The following is an 18,135-nucleotide window of genomic DNA, read 5'->3' as shown; positions in this document are numbered from 1 at the left end:
ACAACGATTTCGCTTTCTAGTATATCTTCTACCATACAAGGATAAATATACTTTTCATTCCTAAAAATGGTATGTTCTTAATAACTTTTATAACTATTTATAAATTTACTAGTAGAATAAACATTTAATGTTAACAAAAATTGCTGCATTTTGTGCATGTGCTCTTTCTTGAGATTGTTTATGTTATAAAGTGTAAAGGATATCAAAACTAGGTAATATTTTGTAATATAATACAATTTTATTTCATAAAGATAATAACCATCATTAATAATGTACTTGTATTATGTACATAAATTATGTAATTATCACATGTTAATGAATAAAGTCAATTTAATGATATATTGTTATCTTTTCTTTTTTCTTATATCATTTATTATATCTATACCTATTATATTTCTTAATTATTCAAATAAACAAGATCGTTATGACACTTGTTGAATGTTTTGTAATCTTGAATTAAAAAAACTTTGTCTTTCAGGTATTGATAGGCCTCTATTCCATCTTAAAAGGTATTCATGCATATATGTAGATGATTTGCTATTATCTCCCCGAATCAATTTTACAGCTTTATTTCTCTCATATAATTTATTATAAAATTCATTAGCACCTTTAACATAATTTGAACCAAGTGAAAGCAAATATTCATCAATTTTAACATCTCTATTACAATTGTTTTCAACTTTTATTATTGTCCAAGTAAAAAATGCTCCACTATATGTAAAAAGTGCCATTAAAACCTGATATGCACGTCTTTGCCGAAACACCTTGACAAAGTAAAGCATTGATTCAAACAATAAAATTGCAAGTGCGCCAATCCCGGCATGCATCATTGTTTCATAACGTAGATCTCTGGTTAGTATTTTCATCATTTCTCGAGCCATTGCATATTTTTGAGCATTTTCTGAAAGTATTATTGATTCTAAGAAAACATGTGATTCTTTTTTGTTCCAATCAAGAGGTTTATCTTGTATAAATAGCATCTGTTTGTCTACGTCCTTTATACTTTCATATTCATAATTCATTGGAATTCCAATTACACCTCTACCAAATATCGTAGAGTAGAATCCAGCAGAAAATATATCATAACCATAAACGTGGAATAAACTTAGGCGATCTCTACGATCATCTGATAATTTCATATCATCCATGACCTGTTCAAATCTCTTTTGACATTTTTCCTTAACTGGTTCTTCTTCTTGATTCATGCTAGTTTAGAAAAACATTGAAGTAAATATCTCATTAAAATAAATATCAGTAATAAGCTCTGAATATTTTCAAACACTTACCGATATTTAGCTCTGAGTCCCCTATATTTGTCTAAGTAATAATTATGAGGTAATATTGTTAAAGCAATAGTAGCATTCAACGTACCTAATTGCAATAAGGTTCGTTGCATTGTAAACAAATTTGTTTCTTGACTATGCAAATTCTAAAATGAAAAATTTATATATACTAAACGATATCAAAAGATAAAGGTAGTCTAATATAATTTTTAATAAATAATAAATAATTGTTCATGACTTCAAACAACATGTTACTTAAGAAATCAGAAATACTTCAAAATAAATATAACCTAAAAGAAAAAACATATAAAGCGTTTCTGTACAATTTTATGCAGAAATACATTCGAATAATATATGTAATATTATATAATATGTACTCAAAATATTGATAGCATAGTTACCAGTATATGTCGAATTTTGGTTCCTAATAAGTGTTATGTACAACTTCATAGAACATTACAGAACAGGTAAAGGACCGGGTACATAAAACTTGCAGCTGGTCCTCATATACGATTCATCCATGTTACCATTACTACAGCGCAATTTTACCTCCTGCTTTTAGAATGATTTCATGCTAGATACATAATATGGTTCCCATGAACAAATCAATATTAAAATATCGGATTTGTAATCAAAATGAGAAAAGTTGTTGTATATACAATATTTTTTCGTAGTACTACATATTACATATAAAGTTTATACAGTACTTTAACCATTGTCATTAGTCCCTTTTTTAATATTTTAGATATTTATAATTGTATATAATGATGTCAAATGAAACAATCAGAGCAATTTTTAGATACATACATCGCATTTTTATGTCAAGTTTCTAGCCTTTAATGGTTTGAAAATGGCGGGTTTCACTTGCCATCTTGAAATGTTCTAGACCAGTTGTAGAACTTCACAACGATCTATCCAGTGTAGAAGTTCTGTGATTTGATATTTGAAAACATACGTAATCTACACATTGTGTGTCGTGCTTCAGATGGCTATGGTTTAATAAATTATTAAATTAATATTCAGAAGTACGATAAACGGACGAAGAAATTTTAGTCTTTTTGGTTTCATGAATTTGTTTCGGTAGCGTTGATTTTCACTGTTCTATTCTTTGTACATACATACATACATACATACATACATACATATGTAGACTGTTTATACACAACATTTATACATTCGGTACATTTCTATGTCAGCAGCACTGTGTAGTAGGAGAATCGTGATTGGAGCATGCGCTGATATTCGTTTCTGTAGCCACTCTGACTCTTCAGGTCGGTGGTAATCATTGTTCGTGATTAGTTACATTACTGTGTTTGGTTATAGTGGTATACTTTTTGGGGACTGTGCGGTATGAGTTTCAAGTGCGCGTATTAATATTGCATTTGGAATGCGCGGGATACCAAGACGAATTCTACATGTTTATACGCTTCACCAATTGATCGATCGTAATACTTGCTAACTGAGGTTTTTACTTGCACGCAAGGGACTACAAAATTACGTTTGTGTACATATGTGTGTACTCCTATGTATGTATACGCATATATGGTGTCGCGTTTCATCGGTTCACGGTATAACGAACATTGGATACAAACATTTTTCAGTGGAATGATAGGCGTGTCACTTGATCAGGTACGTGGAATAAACATAATACTACATTGACAGTATGCAATGACTTTACTATAATCTATATTAGAAAATCAAACATCTGGATATTTATGTGAACATAGATGTATTTTCTCAATAGAATTTCAAATTTTATGAATAAAATCCTGTATCTAAATGATTTTTAACAACGTTTAAAAAAGGAACGAACACTATTTAGTGTTATACCGCGAAATTTTCTTTCATGGCAGACATGTCGACATAATGGCGTCAATGTTCCTTTCGACTATAGATAACTGGATCCTACATTCCCTACCCATTCCCTGCATGTCGCAATAAAACATTAAACGAGCCACGTGACCAACTTGAATCACGTGGTACGTTCTAAAAGCCGGGTCTGAACCTGCGCTCTGAAAAAGTTTTATTGTACTTTATGACAAATGTTACTATCATTGCAAGATCGAAATTAATTCTCAGGAAAAATATATGACCACGTTATACTTTTGTACGATTCTTACTATATTGTTTTAATTAACATCTACATTTTATAGTTAATTTATGATACTGACGTGAATGTTGACAGCAAATGCAGAATTCTGAAATTATAACATTTTTTTAGAAAACATTTTATATTACTTAATGTGATAACTTAAAATCAATTTTTAACGTGTTTACAGTGTTTAATAAAGTATATTTTTTATTTCCACTCATTATTTTTGGTATTATTTTATTCTACATATCATTTCAATGAAAACACCATTAAAAATACGTAATTTACATGTATTGTATATTGCCTTTTCAGACAAATGTGCGCTAGCACTCACACCATATCAGCAGCACTTTCATCGCAGCTATACTACTAAAGAAGAAGAAGCAGCTCTTAGAATTTTCTTAAGGCTATAGCTGTGGTTGTACTAACATCTGACAAAATGGCAGAGGAGTGCAACGATGTTAAGTCGGCAGGTCCTTCTTCACCACGAAGTCCACAAAACAGCGTTGTAGGTGGAAAACCAAGCAGTCCCCAGTCCCCTAGGCAACCCAGACGTGTGAAGCTAACACAGCAACAATTGGATGCCATGACAAAGGACGAGCTAGCAGCCAAGTGGCATGAACAGGACTTGTATGTGGAGTGTCTAGAGGCCCAGGCCGCAGCCCAGGAAGGTACTGAGATCACATGAGTGAGACCATCTCACTCACCACATTTCTTAAGCGAATTTACGAATGCCAGAACACAACGGTCTCTTGTATGAGACAAGACTCTTATAGGGACGCTAAGATTAGGGATACAAGCGTTTTGATCGCAAAGTGTTTAGGATAATAATGACAATAAGTTTTCTATAAGCCTTAAGATTGAAACAATCTTGAGTAAGTAAATAGTATAAGAATATAGATGAAACCTTTAAGAACATTTTTTATGACATTGATAAGCGAATTTCAATTGTAGAAATTTTATGTATCCGTCTAAGTATTGGATAGGTCAATTTGGTAATATATTTCATAGATGCAGGGTAGTGATATAGTAATATTGTATTAATTTCCAAAACTACATTTGTGATGTGTAGTGCGGGTAATTAAATTAACGCCAGTATGTACAGTGTTTGAAATTTGATCGGTGAGCAGAAGTGGTGCGACGATCATGTATACCGCATATATGAGAGAGTCTATGCAATATCATGCAAAAAACCCACAATCTTATCACCTGGTGTTAAATTGCGCTAGCATTTATATTAAAAATTATTTATACTAAAAGCAAAGTGTACATTGAAAGAAAACAGTGATATTGTGTGACAAGAAGAGATGATGGGTTTCTTTGAACGTGTTCACAATGAATCATTCCTTTCACCGCAATAAACACACACAGCTTACTATTAACATGATCTTGTAAGTGACTGTGCAGTGTGCGCGTATCTTTCTACAGTGTAGTAAACCACACTGCCAGAAGCAGAACAGTGAGTGTGTGTATGTGTGTACATTGGATATCGAGTTTCCACTTTGCGAGGATTATGAAATGAAATACAACATCCTTGCTGGCTCTGAATATACAGCTCAGGAGAGTAATAACAGAGGCTCTAGATCATCCTTTGGCCTACAAAACACTGTGCCAGGGGTGCGTGAACCTAAGTCTTGGTGAAGTACGAAACCTTTAATTGATGCAGTTATCATCTGAAATTCCAGCTGCTTTCTCCAATCCTAACAATTCTTATCCCGATCTATATATCTTTAATATTACCTTATATTTAAATATGTCTGATGAAACTGAAAAACTTTAATTATGTTCCTAAACCATCCATCCTTATCTATTTCCATTGAGAACGCAATTCATGCATGCATTTGTACCTGCACCATAATTTCCTGATGTCCAAGTACCAATCTGAAATATAAACCTGATTGAATAAGGCCGGGAGGTCATCTTGTGACAACATCTGTGTCTGCAACAAGTAGTCTATCAATTCTCATGGAAGAAAAGTAACAACCACTCTTGGTCTCGGTGGAAGCACAGAGAATCTCACAAATGGCACGATGCAATGACTCCAAACTCAAAGTATGCGCTAATTAAAAATGTCAGTTGTCAGGCAGTCAATGTCACATACCTATGAAAACATATTTTGTTTATGCGCACTTAGGGCAAAACAGTATGTAGTAGATTTTCACCACTATGCTTTATTTCACCAAAACATACAATTATGGAATATAAAAGAATTGTACAGAATATTCTGTACCATTATATTATACATGTACATATAAATTTTAAGGTTTCAAGCTTTCTATGTGTCTCATAAATTTGTATGGTGGCTTGTAAGCAATTTTTAAAAATTCACCATCTGATTGAATGTTATTTTAAGCTTTTCTCTCTCTCTCTCTCTCTCTCTCTCTCTTTTAAAATACTTTTACAAATTAAAAGACATCCACCCAGTTATTTAAGAGAAAAAGTTATACAAATAATTATGTATAAATTATGTTAATATGGATAAAATTACATTTATTTTACGTTATGAACGTTAATAACATTAATCAAAATATGCAGATTACTATCATTTTTTATGTAATAAAATGCAAGCCGATAAATATTTATATAAAAGTTTGGTATTATAATTTACTATATTCTCCAACATATTATTGAATAGAAAATATTCATAATAAGTTTTGTAAGGATATTTTTGTATTCATTGTGTTTTTGTTCATATACACTTAAATCCAGTTTTATTATATGATAATGGTGATTATATTAAATATATAACAAGTCAGTGTAGCACATAGACAGCTTTAAACAGTGATAATTTGAATTAAAAGAAAAAAATAATATAATACTGCTTTATAGGTGAACTAACTTCGTTGAGAGAGTCTGAAAACAAATACAGGCAGCAACATGCAGAAGCATCTCATAGAGAGAAAATCTTAGTCAGGAGACTTGCCTCTAAAGAACAGGAATTGCAGGAATACATTGTATGTAAATATGTTATTTTATATAAATTTTATACAAAATTTTATACAAATTTCATATAAACGTTTAATTTATGTTTAGAATCAAATTGCTGAAATGAAAGCTGCTCATGCTCCGTCCGCTGCTGCATTAAGATCTGCTTTACTAGACCCAGCCGTTAACATTTTAATTCAGAAACTGAGGCAAGAACTTGTTACAACAAAAGCTAAACTTGAAGATACTCAAAATGAACTTAGTGCATGGAAATTTACACCCGATAGGTAGATAACAATTTTATTAATTTCAATTTAAATAATTAACAATTTTTTTATTTATAAATCCTTTCATGTTCTGTTCTTATTTCTAGCAATACGGGGAAACGATTAATGGCAAAATGCAGATTATTGTATCAAGAAAATGAAGAATTAGGTCGTATGATTGCTAGTGGTCGAATTGCTAAACTAGAAGGAGACCTTGCTCTTCAGAGAAGTTTCAGTGAAGAAATGAAAAAATCACAATCAGGTAATTCTTTTTTCCGCTTAGATTATTGATAAATTCATTTGTGAAATATGCTAACTACTATTTCCTTTTTATCCATTTTTACAGAGTTAGATGAATTCTTACAAGATTTGGATGAGGATGTAGAAGGAATGCAGAGCACAATTTATTTCTTACAACAGGAACTGCGCAAAGCCCGTGAATCGGTAACTTTATTACAACAAGAGAATGCAGCGTTGAAAGCGAGTTCCAGTGAAAATAATTTGACGAATGGTTTGTCTCCACACACTCCGCCAATTAAGAAAGAGGAATCAGAAGAAAACACCGTTTCGGAAACAAAAACATCGAAATCAGCAGAGGATAGTGATGTGTGCAAAGGTGCTAGGACTCCACCGTTATCTTCAGGACGTTCGCCTCAGTGTGAATTTTCTAGTACTGAAAGAACAGAGCGAGTAGAACGAAAACCTAATCAGGCTGATCATAACGATGAAAGCTCAAGTGATTCAGCCGCTTTAATTATTAAAGTTGAGAATGAGGAATTAAGTGATAGGGAGGAAGAACAGGAAGAAAATCGTAATACTAAGAGGATATTAAGGAGCAAAAGTCATAATAGAAGTAACAGTAAAACTAATGGGGAAGAGGTGCTAACAAGAACAACAAGGGGTAGGGATAGGACCAAAAGGGACAAAAGTGCTCCAGGTAGTGACGATGAAAGGACACACAAGAAAAAAAGGAGAGAGAGTATCCTTTCTCTCGATTATAACGAAGCTGACGATGATGCATTAGTCCTAACTAATGGTGAGACGCTTCAAAGCGATCCGGAATGAATAATTTTCTAGGATGGTTTTATACATCTAACAATTTGTTACATATGAATCAGGCTTGGCGTGACTTGGTATACAGTACAAGTTAAATCTAATGTTCTATATTTCCTTGGTTGAAAATTATAATGTGGAATCACGAATGTGTAGATCCTATTGACAATTTTGTATTATTTTACACAATATATCTGTAAATATGTTTCTTATTTGAATATTTATAAGTCACGTTAATATCAAGAGAACTACACATAAATGCATATAATTAATTGTATGTACACAACATAACACGGCGTTGGAATAAAGGGGTAGATAGTTAAAACTATTTTTTTGCAATTGAATCACATTGAAATTTCTAATATGCATTCATTATTATGTAAACAAATGCATCGATGTTTTTAAAGAGCGTATTGTAAATTCGTTGAAACATTGATAATAACCCTTGTTAGATTTTTTGAAAGAATCACAGAGTATATAGATAACAATAAAACAATAATTAAGGTTATGCCTTTTCCATTATGTAAATACACACATGTTAATAATATCTGATACACGACGACGCACATACGTAGATTTATACACGATTATGTGCGTAATAATTTGTATGTATGTAATGTTTTTTCCATTGTGAGATACGCGTCTAGATATGCGTTGTTCGTGCAAAAAATGTGCTTTGAATTGTGTATAATAAAATTGAGGTCTATTTGTTAGATTTATTAAATAACTGTAAATTATACGAAATACAAGAAATTATTAATTTCAGTAAACCATGCGGATTGACCTCGTGCGTGATAAAACATCACACTTGTATCTTCTTTTTTCATGAACAAATGTACAAAATATTCATACTACTATTTTGTATTATTCTTAGATTAAAAAGTACGTCATTTTCATGTTTCTCTTGTGAAAGTTATTTTCTTTTCGACTGTTTTATAATTTTGGTATATAATTTTCAATACGTATATAAGTATATTCTGTATTCAGAATAACAATTTTTTTCTAATATAATTAACAACTCAAATATGATTAAGAGATAATTCAATTCAAATATAAATTTTATATAAATTGATCGCTAATATCGAAAAGACTAATTTATTTCAAATATTTCCCAATGCAGTCCAGATAAAATTGCTCAAACTATAAAATTGAAGTATAATTTTTGTTTGTCTTACCATGCTTATAAATTGTGATATTCAATATACATATATTAATATTATCGTATATCAAATGAAACAATTAAAAATTCAGTTGCCAACAGTATAATTGTGACGTACGTATATACATATTGTGTCATTGGTGCAATTTGTAGTTGAACCGTCCGGCACTTCGGCAGTTGCCGTCAGTTCGTAATAGTTTGGCGATCGATGTTATAGGCTCTGTACTTCACATTTCTTCGTCGTTATTTTATAAAAAACAGTTTTATCTATTAAAGCTACAACCATGTTTGCAGTGAAACGTGCTTTGTTATCCAATACAATGTAAGATTACCTATTTTTTATTTAAACATTGTCCAGTTGATATTATATAATTTCTAACCTGTAATTTATCCAATCTCTTGACACTAGAAGTACATTTTTTATTTACAATGAAATTCTATTTACATTCGCTATATTCACTTAATTATATCAGAATCTTTATTATTTATATCTGAAAATATAATTAGAGAGAATACTATTCAAAGTAGACTTGTTAATATTTGGAGTAATATAGATTTGATTTATTACTATTAACTAATATACAATTTGATTATTATAGTCGTTTAAATAATTCAATTAAAATTTTAAAAATATAGTTTGTGATATTACTTTATCGAAAGCCCTTTTTTTTAATTATGATCTTTTCGTTCTACACATTTTACATATCTGTCAGGTTTAAAAAAAAGATTTATTTTAAGAAACTCATTTTATATTACGTTATACTTATTTTTCTACAATAAAAAAAATTTGTACTTCATGGTTTTTATAATAAAAAGTATGTCTAAGTATAGAAAACCGTATAAATTTAGTTTGACCTCTGACATACAGATATATGTTAGATAAGCATCTTGTAATTATTAATGTTTGCACTTGAACTTATCAATATTTACATGGAAAATATTTTTAATGAGAAATTTTTATCAAAACCTGAGTCGAAACTCCAAAATCTCTGAAATTCTTTTTGTATTACAGATAAGACAATACTTATGTAAGGAGTTAATGTTTTATATATTAATGTTTTTATTATTTTATAGCAAAGAAGCATTTAGGGCCAAACATACCCTTCCTGAATTGCCCTATGATTATAAGGCACTTGAGCCAATTATAAGTGCTGAAATCATGGAACTTCATCACTCCAAACATCATGCAACTTATGTGAATAATTTAAACGTTGCTGAGGAAAAAATGAAGGAGGCTGCAGCTAAGGGTGATGTTAATACTCAAATTGCTTTAGGACCTGCATTGAAGTTCAATGGTGGTGGTCACTTAAACCATTCAATCTTTTGGTGTAATTTATCGCCGAGTGGTGGTAAACCAGATGGTAAAAAAATAAAAAGAATAAATCATTTTTTGGTATAAAACAATGTCACTTTATATAAATAGTAAAGATAATAGTCAACTCCATTTCACAGCTGCTCTTGTTAAACAAATCGAAAAGGATTTTTGCAGCATGGAAGAGATGAAAAAACGCTTATCAGACAGCACTGTTGCTGTTCAAGGTTCTGGCTGGGGTTGGCTCGGATATTGCAAAGAATCGAAATCATTAAGGATAGCCACGTGTGCTAACCAGGACCCTTTACAGGCTACGACCGGTTTGATACCTCTTTTCGGTATTGACGTTTGGGAGCACGCCTATTATTTGCAATACAAGAATGTTCGTCCTAGTTATGTGAAGGCGATTTTTGATATTATTAACTGGAACGATGTAAACGGTCGTTTCAAGGCAGCTACGGGATGTTAAAGTGCATGATCGCTTATAGTGACCAAGTTTTGAGAGTATGATATAACATTGAAATCATTTTTTATGTAGTTCGGGGTTTTTTTTTCTAAAAGATGACTTCGTAATTTCGTCCTAAGTATCATCTTGTAAAGATGTCTTATCGTTTTACTATACACGTTATTTCGTATCAAATGTACACCTATCATGTAATAAGAAAGAAATTAACAGTAAACCCTGTGTACAAATTATTACATTGCTATTGTATGTATACGTTTGCAAATGTGCAGCATTGTACAGAAAATATTCGACGCTAGCGCCTCGCGTTCGATGTGCACAGTATTAATATTAATTGCATCATATTCAAATATTTCAGACTGTCAAAGTTTGAAGTTTCAATGACTAACTAAAGTTGAAGTCAAATTTGAATGACTTCGCGCCGGATTGAAGCGCACGATTCGAATTATCATACATCGATAACCGTTGCGCAGCGTATTATAATTAGTTTTGTGTTCGAAGTATCTCGAAGGTCCGCAAGCAGAGAACGGATATCAGCGCCAGAAGGTTAGTCAGCTGCACAAGCGAGTGCCGAGAAAGAAGAAAAAGCCGCCTGGCGCGCGGCTTTGATAATCGATCGGTTACGTTCGTTCGATGAGTCGCTTCGCGTCGCGAAGCGTACACACCGTGTCTGTGGGAACGTCGCGGAACCAGAACCAGTATGGTCGGAGTACCTCAGCTGTTTTCACGTCACTGCCTACGTATCTGGTGAGTCAGATATTTCTGTTACTTTAAGCACATTCACTAAATACTACGTTCATTATTATCACAGAGACCTGTCAGCATCTTCGTAACCATTGTAGGTTAATTCTCGTCTTACGTATCACGAGCTATCAGACGTTGAGTCTGCATCATGAATTATTTATTCCTTCTTTGTTTCATTATCTAGAACGCACAATGCACATACGCGTGGACTGATACTACCTAGACAATTTTTAAATCTCAATAACGTATATGTTCCACTATTTTGATTTGACTCTGTGTTATTGTATTTCGTTCGACAGTTCGGGGACAATTATACAAAGAGATTTATCAGTTCATTCTTGTTAAAATGTTAAATGATATTTGACGTAGCTCCAAACATTTTAAACCAAAAGTAATGTACATTTGTGTTCTCTTGTCGAATTAAAGTTTCTTAGCGATACTTCGCTAACATTGAAAATTCTATCGACTGATTCTCATCAGGTGACGTTCGGCAAATGTCTGGTATAGGTGAATAGATATGCTACGATTCACGGTGTCGGATTGAATGTTTAAAAAGATTTGAGTTCTATTCATTATCGATGCTATACATGGTTGTGCTGGTATCGAGCAAACACAGTCGATGACTGTCATCGTGCTCAATGAATCTGGAAGTCGTTAATAGAGAGCTATGCTCGCAGAATGGTTCGAATGATTCATCATAACGTTAGTGTACCGCCAGAAGTGTTAATTACGATCGAAGGGAGTGCTTTCACACCAGTCAACGCGAGTCGAATCGACTCGTTTCGTTCCCGTGACAGGTTTCTTTCGTTATTTTTTTCCTCCCAGCAAAGCACGAAGCTGCTCTCATGGTATACTTTCACACGAACGTGCCCGGGCCGTGGATCGTTACAGGGTGGCTGTAACACACTTCTAGGCAGAGTTTCGAAAATTAGAGTATACAAGTGCAACCTCGCGGAAGGCTGGTGATGAAAAGATCGCGGTTCGTAAATTAAACCTGCTCGCCGACCTAAGTTCGTTAAAGACACATATTGTGGAATCGAACGTCGAGTATCTAGATATACGCGCAGCTTGAGATTGCACCGGTAGAAAATCTCGAGCTTTTTCTCGAACGTTGAAAAATTCAAGTGAGGGAGAAACGAAAATCTTTTTATTTTGAGAAATTTTTTGAACGGAAAATAATTCGCTTGAAATAACGAAATCATAGGAATGTCCTAGAAACATTAGGTCCTTTGATTCATGCAAATCAGTACTAACGTAATGGATTGAATAAGGCCAATAGAAAGCTATTGTTGCGAACCGATAGGGATTATGCTACTTAAGTAGGGATTAAGTGTCAACAAATATACAAGGATTAGTCCAATGTTGTTTTATCACTTTCAGCCGAGTGCAAAACCTTTTTCTACGTCTCCACTTTTTTTTTTGTAATTAATCGTTCTTATCTCTGAATTCTGCAGCGAAACGCATGCGTTTACATATACAGAAAGGTATACCTGCCTCAAGAGAGTATTAATTAACGAGCCTCAATATTTAGTAAATTTATTTCAACACACGATAAGTAACGTATTAACATTTAATGTGCCCCTCAAGTTTCAACGGTAGGAGTTTCAAATGCCATCCCTTAATATCACGCGAGGATGTGTATTCGTACACTTCGAATTATGCGAAGTATATTCGAAGAATACTTCAAATATATTTTTTAATATGTTGCAATTTATACATAAGGTATTGAATTTTATTTCTTTAGAAAAATCGTAAACCGATGTATAGCAAAATATACTATTCTTTTATGATAGGGAACGGTACGATGTCATGTTTCCAGTATGACGTCCATAAAATATCAACATACATATGCATGTCGATGGTATTATGTACATATACAGAAGATATTGCTATGTTGCAGTATAGAAATGTGAGAAAATAAATTTGTAACCCGTTCATAAAAGCAGTATTAAACATATTTCACGACCTCCGCCATAATTATTGACAAACAATTTTAAAGAAATATTTATCGGTTATAGTGCTATTTTATTACACGAGAAATATTCATTTAAAATCGAAACCACGATTTTCTTGCTATATCAGAGAAAATTTGTAGATATCAGTTTTTAACATTAATGGCGGCACACATCTGAGACAAATGCAGCGTCATCAACAATATCTCTATTTACCAGGGAGTACCATTATACTGCTGAAACTCCGCCTTTTTCCGAAACCGATTTCCAGTGCGCATGTGTCCCTAGGTAGTACCACCATGAATATAGCTGTGTAGAAAATCGCGCCATCGATAGTTAAATTAGGAACGAAATTTAAAGACAAACCACCGTGCAAAGATCAATAGTCGTTGAACTTTGCAGTTCCGTTACTTGGCATCACCGCAGGTCTCGATAACATTAAAGCATAGTATAACCGACATAAAACGAGAAAAGACTTTACATCATAGATTTATGGGCACCCCTATCCCAGGACACCCCTACTGGTATGCAACCAGTACGCTTTGGTGCAGTACTGGAAGCCTTCTGACAGAAGTTTTAATATTTGCTACGTCTAAAAAACCGCACACAACTCAAAATAATTTTTCAAATAATAGACTTTACATAGTAAAGAGTAGAGCTTTTTTTCTATTAACTGGTCGACAGTGCAGGTCTACAAAGACTATGAAGTCAGTCCGTCATCTTTACCCCCCCCCCCCCCCAAGGTCCTCAATTCGGGAGCACCAAGAACAGAGATTCCTCTACAAGATCGCTTTAAGTTTTCGATAGCACGTTCCGGCCAGGTGATTCTGGTCCGAGGAACATTTTGATGGGATCGTGTACGCGAGGAAAACGAAGGCACCGTAGGCCCTGTTTGCCGACATCGTGGATATCTTTACTTATTGATTGCTCCGTAGAAATTGGCCGGCGCCGCCCGCGTCGCATCGGTCGATCGTCGGGTTGCAGGCTGACGTCATCCATGCCTTTACGCTTATTGATTTTCTCCTCTAGGCGCGATGCGATTGGTCCATAAAACGGAGAAAGCGGGCACACACGACCCTGGACCACGATGTCGGGTGGCGCGCGCACCCGACACTACCAACCACCAGCCGCCATATTGCTTTTGACCGCCTACCACCGTGCACTACCGGTTTCGATTCTACTCGACTTTTCGAGGGCGAATTCCGTATGCGCATATCTTCGCCGGCTTTTTAGATCGATGCTGAGGACATTTCTCTTCAGGGATATTCTTTGCTGTCGAGTTTCGGAGAATTTTTTACTCGATACCGTTTCAACGCCGGCGGCCATTTTATTCCGGAACTTGGGATTACTATGGCGGCGGGGGGTCCCTTGGCAATTTTCGGTTTTCATAAATTCAAATATTATTACGCGAATTTTGAATAATTCGTTCTATCTCAGATCGATTTGGGAATATCGGTCTCTGGTTTGATGGGCCGCATAAAAGTCTTCGCAATGCGGAATCAATTAATGAAATCTGATCTCGGGACAGAGTATGTATGCTCGACTCTAATCACTGGAGAGTAATCCAGTAGTACACCTTGCTGATAATTCCTCGAAACCGAGTCCTACGGGGCCGTGATAATCAGGACTGATGCGTTTACGATCAATTTGTCATAATTACACTCGAGCTGTCCCCTCTAAGAGCCGCTCGTGTTACACGGCAGGAAATTAGGGCGATTGCGAGCGGGGTAGAAAAAAAAACATTCGGTCGCGGAGGAGTTATTTTGTTTTCGATTAAAATATTAATCCGCATCGGCGTTTATCGCACATAATCCAGGTTACCGTGACGTCGGGGAAAGTAATTAATTCGAACGAACCCAAGGTTCCCTCTCTTGAAAACAAATTACAGAAAATTATCCGGCGAACCTACAATTACGCTGAACAAATTGCACTGTCGCGCTGCAATTTGTAGCTGCAGAAAGACGATACAAAATGGTGGCTTCTATGGAAAGCTGCAAATCGAACGGTTAAATACCATGCAGCCGCAAGGGTAATGTCGAAGGACTTCTCTTGTTTATTAAGGCAACGACAATCAGTAAACGTGGCATGTGTTTTTTTCGGTAAACGAATTACCGTCGTGCATTCGTTAATAGCAGAAATGGTAAAATACAGAAAAATTTGGAACGAAGATTACACGAACGACCATTTGACCTGTTTCCACGTTCTTGGTATTGCAGTTTATTTCCGTGACTCATGCTCGAGCATTCCATATATCGTTACAGGATATCGAGTATTTTAGCGGGCGATTTCTTCCAAAATTTATTTCAGATTCTAAAGATCGAAGAGAAGATAAACGAGCTCGGTTGGCTTCTTTTTAAAGAGAAACGTGCCGCGAATCGAGTTTTATCTTCGATGAATATCAAATCGTATTTATTATCCAAACAATTGCCCGTTATCGCTTATCTCGTTCCAAAGTAAAACAGCCTCGCGTCTCCACCCACGAGCCTCAATGCCACTTCCTCGAGACCAATTCTTCTCAAGGTTAGAGCGCATGAATGGCAGACACGCGTCACCCTAAAATCGTGTTCGTCGCCGGTGCGGGCGATCCGAAGGATAATGACTACGGAGGGTAACTTCTGCACCGTTCGTCGCAGGAATTTAATGTCCGGTGTACAGACGCGTGGGATTCGGCTGTCGATCGTTCGTTCAGTCTGACGTCATGGATACGCGTGACTCGTTTCGCAAAATCTTTCATTTCATGAGAAACCCACTCGCTCAGCTTTCGTCACGTACAGTTTACATTTTCACGGCAAACATGAGATTTTCTTTTTTCGATAACAGATCGTTGCTTGGCACCGTTCAGGGTGCAATAATTGTTCGCGAGCCGATCTCTTGACACAATTTCTGCAATTATCGTCTGTTCGAAGTAGGTGTTGCTTTTTAGCCTGAGGTTTAGTGATGTTTCTACAATCTGTTGCATAAGCATAGGTATTAAGCGTGACTAACGAAGGGCGAGTGTGCGCGACCTTTGTTCTTCTCGTCAACCTCTATATTTGTATCGTCTTTAGGGGCGATTCGTTCTACTGAATCCTCGGACAGAAACCTTCCACTTGCCCGGGCAGAGTGACCATATTTGATCGTATCGAACAGGTGCAGTGTAAATACGTTTTATCACGTGGTGGGTGTGTTGTTTGCTCGGTCAATCGCAACAGACCGTTTTGTCCGGCGCATCAGCTGTTATATAAATACACATCATCGAAACAGTAATTCGGTGTAATTCTCGAAAATATAAGCGGAGCTCTCTTCTTAATTCCTTCATCTTTATTTCTCGAAGATCTTTATTGCAGCTTTGCCGCTGTTATTATTTGAACGAGGAGACTACTTCCACGAAATACCCTGATGGCGCATTTAAGTAGCGAACGACACGGAGAGATTAAACATTTTACAGCTGTCGGGGTAATTTCGAAGTTTTATTTGCCCCGTTGGTTAGATTTACAGAGGGTCGTCCTTCTCCCTCTGTTAATCGATCGAATCGGTCCGCCGCGACGTGCGGGAATACAAGTCGCACGCAACACGTATCGGAAGATACGCATTCGCGACCAGAGAAAAAAGAAAGAAAATTCCGTCCACGTCCTAGCAACGTTTTACGCTTACGACCAGGACTCCTGGACACATTTTACGGCCACTCGATGAACCGAACGAATAAAACATTCCCGCGAAGACAGCGAAGACGTCCCCGAGAAAATGGCCAATAGCGTTTTACCCGACGTTACTCGATACCGGTGCGATCCATATTTTACCGTCCCGATAGCAACAACAACTCCCGGAGAATAGAAAACTAACTCTCCGAGCTACACAAACGTGCCTCTATAAACCGAGCAGTAGCGATCAACGAATGAATCATTTGATAACTGGAATAAATGGTGTACAATCGTCTGGTCGCGCAGAATTCCGAATTTTCGAGCAGAGACAACTGCTTCGACGGTTCTAAAATAAGGTGGAAACGAGGAACATTGAAATGTCGGTTTTAGCAGCGTTCTCCGGCAATGAACAATTAAATTCGTCGGCGCGCTCGAGTCAGGTCATTAGGCGAGCGGTCACTGACGTGCCACGGTGTCAGGTGAAAAACAGACGCCCACTTGTATAGTCGCGATCCCGCGCAATACCGTTTCAAATATGTAGAAATTGTTGCACTCCGATAAACGTGTTCAATTCGTCGGGATCCGTAACGGCCGCGTATTAACATCTACCCTCCCGGATCTCTCAAGTAGAGGGATCTGGATTTTCAAAAATTCACGCCACGGTTCAGCGAGATCGTGAGTTTATAGTTTACCGTGGCAAGAGGGTCCTGGTTCCGCATGTGTGCACATTGGTTTACAAAGAGCAGGAATGAAATTCTGGTACGAAAATAGCTGCACCGGTGTCCGCCGGTGAGCGCAGTAGTGTTGATCAACGATTAAGTCCTCCGCCGGGTTTATTTGATCAACCGGCCACAGTGGTTTCGCAATCGGCGATCGTTTAATGGCGAAAGCAAGTCATAGGAGTCAGGTTTAATGAGTCCCATAAAACGATTACGGGAGTGCGATTGATCGGCGCGTGAAATCGATTTAACGCAGCTTTCTTGCCGCGGTCCCGTGTAATTTTATCGAAGGGCTCTCGATCGAGGCGGCGAATTCATTAATCCCCGCACGGCTCCCTGGGCAAAGGGTTATTTTCAGTTTACAAATCGCGGTGGCGAGAGCGTCATTGCGATTTTACGTCACCGTGTACTCTCCCATTTGCCCAACGGAAACCCGAACCCTGAAACCATTCGCGACTGGCAGCTGCGTGAAAAAGTATCGTTGCGAAATCGGGTTACACTGCGTTGTAAATGTCGGCCAAAATCCCGAGGATCCCGGGAACTTTTG

General features: G+C 36.1%; 4 protein-coding genes across 4 annotated transcripts in view; 3 read left to right on the top strand and 1 right to left on the bottom strand.

Moving 5' to 3' along the window:
• Positions 1-216: 216 nt before the first annotated feature.
• Positions 217-2,241, bottom strand: LOC117225497 (transmembrane protein 177). The gene is made up of 4 exons (XM_076519244.1): positions 2,091-2,241; positions 1,685-1,857; positions 1,287-1,429; positions 217-1,206 (listed from the first exon to the last, which is right to left on the bottom strand). Exons 3-4 carry the CDS (start codon positions 1,394-1,396, stop codon positions 423-425), a joined length of 894 nt encoding a protein of 297 aa, XP_076375359.1. The 5' UTR covers positions 1,397-1,429; positions 1,685-1,857; positions 2,091-2,241; the 3' UTR covers positions 217-422.
• Positions 2,242-2,581: 340 nt separating this feature from the next.
• On the top strand, positions 2,582-8,519 carry fl(2)d (Pre-mRNA-splicing regulator female-lethal(2)D). Its single transcript, XM_033479112.2, has 6 exons — positions 2,582-2,912; positions 3,688-4,046; positions 6,205-6,329; positions 6,409-6,587; positions 6,674-6,828; positions 6,913-8,519. Exons 2-6 carry the CDS (start codon positions 3,815-3,817, stop codon positions 7,629-7,631), a joined length of 1,410 nt encoding a protein of 469 aa, XP_033335003.1. The 5' UTR covers positions 2,582-2,912; positions 3,688-3,814; the 3' UTR covers positions 7,632-8,519.
• Positions 8,520-8,923: 404 nt separating this feature from the next.
• On the top strand, positions 8,924-10,770 carry Sod2 (superoxide dismutase 2). The gene is made up of 3 exons (XM_033479114.2): positions 8,924-9,100; positions 9,853-10,139; positions 10,231-10,770. Exons 1-3 carry the CDS (start codon positions 9,063-9,065, stop codon positions 10,557-10,559), a joined length of 654 nt encoding a protein of 217 aa, XP_033335005.1. The 5' UTR covers positions 8,924-9,062; the 3' UTR covers positions 10,560-10,770.
• A 377-nt stretch (positions 10,771-11,147) lies between these two features.
• Positions 11,148-18,135, top strand: part of unc-104 (kinesin family member unc-104) — a 36,550-nt gene continuing 29,562 nt past the window's right edge. The window contains exon 1 of the mRNA XM_033479095.2: positions 11,148-11,300. The gene's annotated coding sequence lies outside the window, so the exon portion shown is untranslated. The remainder of the gene's footprint in view (positions 11,301-18,135) is intronic.

This window comes from Megalopta genalis, chromosome 2 (assembly GCF_051020955.1).
Source record: "Megalopta genalis isolate 19385.01 chromosome 2, iyMegGena1_principal, whole genome shotgun sequence".
NCBI lineage: Eukaryota > Metazoa > Arthropoda > Insecta > Hymenoptera > Halictidae > Megalopta > Megalopta genalis.
The sequence above is the reverse complement of the archived record's forward strand: the minus strand, read 5'-3'. Positions and strand labels throughout refer to the sequence as shown.

Coding starts and splice junctions, on each gene's coding strand:
- LOC117225497 (XM_076519244.1), bottom strand. CDS start 1,396: ATGCAACGAACCTTATTGCAATTAGGTACGTTGAATGCTACTATTGCT. Junction 1,207..1,286: donor GGACTCAGAGCTAAATATCG/GTAAGTGTTTGA, acceptor TTTCTAAACTAG/CATGAATCAAGAAGAAGAAC.
- Sod2 (XM_033479114.2), top strand. CDS start 9,063: ATGTTTGCAGTGAAACGTGCTTTGTTATCCAATACAAT. Junction 9,101..9,852: donor GCTTTGTTATCCAATACAAT/GTAAGATTACCT, acceptor ATTATTTTATAG/CAAAGAAGCATTTAGGGCCA. Junction 10,140..10,230: donor GAGTGGTGGTAAACCAGATG/GTAAAAAAATAA, acceptor TCCATTTCACAG/CTGCTCTTGTTAAACAAATC.